Genomic DNA, 4,199 nt, shown 5'->3' on the forward strand with positions numbered 1-4,199 from the left:
TGTTTCATTATGCATCACAGCATCTAGGATTTAAAAACAATGATTTCATAAACGATGCAATTTCTTACCAGTTTGTCTACTACAGAGCGGTATTGACACTAGGAGGTGTTTCTTCGGCACTTTGCGTTAGCCAAAGATCGTTAATATCATGTCATCTATCGTCAAAGGGGCACTAACTATGGTATTATCGATAGGTAACAAACCTTATAACTGTCTTTACCTCACAAAAATATCAGAAAAATACCGAATTACCCAAAGAAAAGCTGAGGTACAGGTCTGTAATTAAATTTTCAGTGTCGGAAAAGCGAGGCAGAGTGAGCGCTCTTCTCTTTTTCCCTCTCTCGTGTGACGTTGCAGCGCTTCCGCTTTCCTATTTCCGTACACAAACGCTCGGCTGATGACGTGTACACTCCACCACCGTTAGCTAGCTAGCTAGCTGTCAGGATCGATGCGTTAAATATAAGGTAACGCTACAATTCACAGGGAAACAAAGCATTTCAACAGTTCACGGAAGATGGAGACGCTCTACCATCAGACAAACAAGTGAGTGTGTGTGTGTTTGTGTGTGTGTCTCCTGCGGAAACTGTGCGGACTCTCACAGCTAGCTAACGAGTGTAACTTAGCTAACGTTAATTACCAGTCATTTAAACTTCAGATGTGACCGTAGCAAACTAATATCAGCATGGTAGGATATTTTGTCATTAAAATCTTCACACAGCTGTTCGTTGATGTTTGTAAATGTTTGAAAAATGTCAGGTTGCACTTTGACATCATGTGTTGGCTCCCATGAATTAACGTCATGTTCTGGATTAGGCAAATCCAGGAGGTGCAGTCTCTTATGGGCAATCTGGAGAAGACGGATCGTCAGTCAGTACATTGTGAGTAGCGACCTGTACGTGCTTTACACTCCACATTCAGCTGCTCTGCATGTGATGCTATCTGTAAGTGCTGATGGCACCAGTTGTAGTCCATTTTCCTTTGAATGGTTTCTTAATTCCTGTTCAGTAGTGACTCCTTGTTGTGGCTGCTCTCATATAATAGCAGGACCCCTCCTGTGGGGGATTGATTGTTTTCTGTGGTTGGTGCCTGCCCAATCAGTTCTGGACCAGGCTGGTGCCAGGACAGGAAGAAGCGGGGTGGGTGTAGTGACAGAAGCTGGGAGGGCTTCTTCTAGATAATGGTGGGAGCCAGGCAGGAGACAACCTCCCCCCTCCTCCCCTTCCCAAATGATGACATCAGCTCGTGTTTTAACCCAAAGGGCATAACATGCACAACCTATGTGTTACTAATGAGAGAGGGTCACTCCACTTCTAAATACTACCACAGACACCCACAGTCTCAGCAACATGAAAACTGAATGTTAGAAGAGGTTTAAATCCACATGTCAAACAAACGTATTACATGTAACAAGAGTAAAGATTTACCTGGTCCTTTGGAAAAGATCCAAAGGGGAAATGTTATTTTTTGTTTTCCTTCCTCTAATTATACCAACTGAATCGCCTTTTGTGTGTATTCTCTCCTTTTTTTCTCATTATTCAAGTGTTAGAGAATGAACTGCAGGCTAGAATCGACCAGATCTTCAATCATTTAGAACGCCTTGAGATCCTGGCCAGCAAGGAACCACCAAACCGCCGCCAGAACGCCAAATTGTGAGTTTGGATTGAGTCAATTGATGGTGACCCTAAAGCCTCAGAGCTGGCAGGGTTAACCGTATCTCATAAAGGCATGTGGAGGGTGTAGAAGATGAGACAGGCAGCCCTGTCCTGCCCTGTGGCGACGTGGCTCTATGAAAACATTTCCTCCAAAGCCCCGTCATCACCAGCATTCCTGCTGCATTGGGCAAAGATTCATTTCTGAGCTGGGTAAACAGGCCTTAGGGGACAGGGTACACCCCGTCCCACAGCACCCCTCTGATCTGAGCTCTGGTGGAGCCAGAATGAAGCTGCTAGGAGGAGACTGAGAGACTCGGTTCATGAGATGAGAGGGAAAAGAAATATTCCCCTTACAAAGAACAATTATTAATAGAACTACGTATAAGATGAAGTGCAATGATCATAAAATATATCAAGGAGGTGAGTGAGTGTCTGTTGTAGAGAGCTTTTGTCCACCTTACAGCAAACTTGAATCAACTCTCTGTATTCTCTGCTTACCTTCAGGCGAGTGGACCAGCTTAAGTACGATGTCCAGCATCTTCGGACCGCCCTGCAGAATTTCCAGCACCGACGCTACGCCAGAGAGGCCCAGGACCGAGAGAGAGAGGAACTCATGAGCCGTACCTTCACGACCAACGTAGGTTTCCTACCTGCCAAGCTCAGGCTGGGGGTAGTGAAGTTGACCATCACTTTATAGGACATGAATCCAACTTTGACTCTTCAGGCTGAATTATGTGGCATGAAAAACTGTTTGTTGTTGCTCAACAGGACGCAGACACCTTCATCCCCATAGATGAGACCCTGCAGTTTAACTCCAATTTGCACAACGCACACAGAGGCATGGATGACCTCCTGGGCAGCGGCAGTAGCATCCTCAACGGTCTCAGAGATCAAAGATCTACACTGAAGGTGTGTGCATGTGATTTAATGCAAGATCTTGAAAGAATATCTGTAGCAGAGCAGAGGACCTTCTCTCTCTTTCTTTTTTTAAATTCACTGCATAGATTCAGGTTCAAGCTTAGTCCCTGACCCAGTTTCTGGTGTCCACAGTGATGACAATAGTCTCATTGTTGGTGTGTACAGTACATGCTCAGTTAGCGGGTGAGTCCGTGTTTCCAGGGAGGAGATGGTCTTCCTGGCTTTGCTTCAGGCCTCCTCTTATCAGGGTGTGTCTGTTGATCGGCACTCACAGCCCGGTTGTCTAGCCATGAGAAACTTCTGACGGAGCGGCGCGTCAGGGAGGGTGTTGGCACTCAACCTCTCCCAAAATCAGATGAATTAGTGTGGATAATTACACTGTTGTTATGTGATGGCAAAATTTTCCTTAACATTGTGCGTATTGCTGTTTGAGACACGTGATCATGACTGTTTACCTGAGTACGGCTCTGTTTCGGCTCTATGCAGGGGACCCATAAGAAGATGCTGGATGTGGCCAACATGTTAGGGCTGTCGAACACAGTGATGAGACTGATTGAAAGACGAGCCACCCAAGACAAGTTCATCATGATCGGAGGCATGTTGTTGACCTGCGTCTTCATGTTCCTGGTAATCAGATACCTGGGCTGACCACCATCCATCCACAACGGCAGTTTTTGGTCACTCGTGGACATTTCTGCGGCGCATCATCCCTCATAATATGAAGAGTGGCAGAAGTGACTTTTTAACACCAGAATGAAGTAATTTTTTATAAATCGTGCCATTATAGTTTGTTGTCCACCAATTTATTTTGGGCACCTGCAAAATGGCAAGATTGAATAAGACCTTAATTACATGCAGTATTTTATTCCATTTGAAGCTCCGAGCAGCACTGAACTTCATCATCGGTCTGCTACTTCCCTCAGATTACTGCCACTCATCCACACTCGTCTTTTTTATGAAAACCACTCTGCGACTGTAAATCGCCGTCGTCACTGTACCCAAATGGCTTTTTAAAAATACTGACCTTTCTACTCGACTTGCTTTTGCCTCTAGTGAAAAGCTATTCGGTTTGTTTTGCTCCTTGATCTGTCAGTAATGTGTGTCATTCTGCCTTGTTAAGCTCCATGTTTCATTAAGAACGCTCCCTGGAGACGATTTTAACGTTATACACCAGAGATCAACGGGGTGGCAACAAGAATCTGCTCGGAAGAACAACGGAAGCAGACATTATTTTGTAATTGTTGTATAATTTCTCTGATTTATGCTTCCATCTAGTCTCACTATGTGAGTGGCTCTATTGTCTTATTAGAATAAAACATACATGTTCATTTCCTTGGTTTATCTTCATCAAACTACAGGAACAAAGTTCAGTCTTAAGAGCTTTCCCCTTCACTGTACGCAGCAGCACAGGTGGGTCGGTGTGTGAACTCTCCTGTTGATTCACTTTTTATGGATTTCCCGCTTTCACAAGTCAATTCAAGGCAACTAGGGCACCATCTAGTGTTTTCATTTCCAACAGACCTCTGCAGGAATTGCTTTCTACAAGTTGTGTCAGCTGAGTGGTCAGAAGATTAAATGTTTACATGTGAGTTTCATTAACATTATAACATATTATGGAAAAAACACACG

The 4,199-nt window shown here is 44.5% G+C and overlaps 1 protein-coding gene across 1 annotated transcript; it reads left to right on the forward strand.

Annotated features, from left to right (window-relative positions):
* The first annotated feature begins 378 nt into the window (after positions 1–378).
* gosr2 (golgi SNAP receptor complex member 2) lies at positions 379–3,898 on the forward strand. Its single transcript, XM_076752053.1, has 6 exons — positions 379–543; positions 814–878; positions 1,541–1,649; positions 2,157–2,289; positions 2,421–2,561; positions 3,057–3,898. The coding sequence occupies exons 1-6, from the start codon at positions 515–517 to the stop codon at positions 3,216–3,218; spliced, it is 639 nt and encodes a 212-aa protein (XP_076608168.1). The 5' UTR covers positions 379–514; the 3' UTR covers positions 3,219–3,898.
* Positions 3,899–4,199: the final 301 nt, after the last annotated feature.

The sequence above is a fragment of the Chaetodon auriga genome, chromosome 16 (genome assembly GCF_051107435.1).
Source record: "Chaetodon auriga isolate fChaAug3 chromosome 16, fChaAug3.hap1, whole genome shotgun sequence".
NCBI lineage: Eukaryota > Metazoa > Chordata > Actinopteri > Chaetodontiformes > Chaetodontidae > Chaetodon > Chaetodon auriga.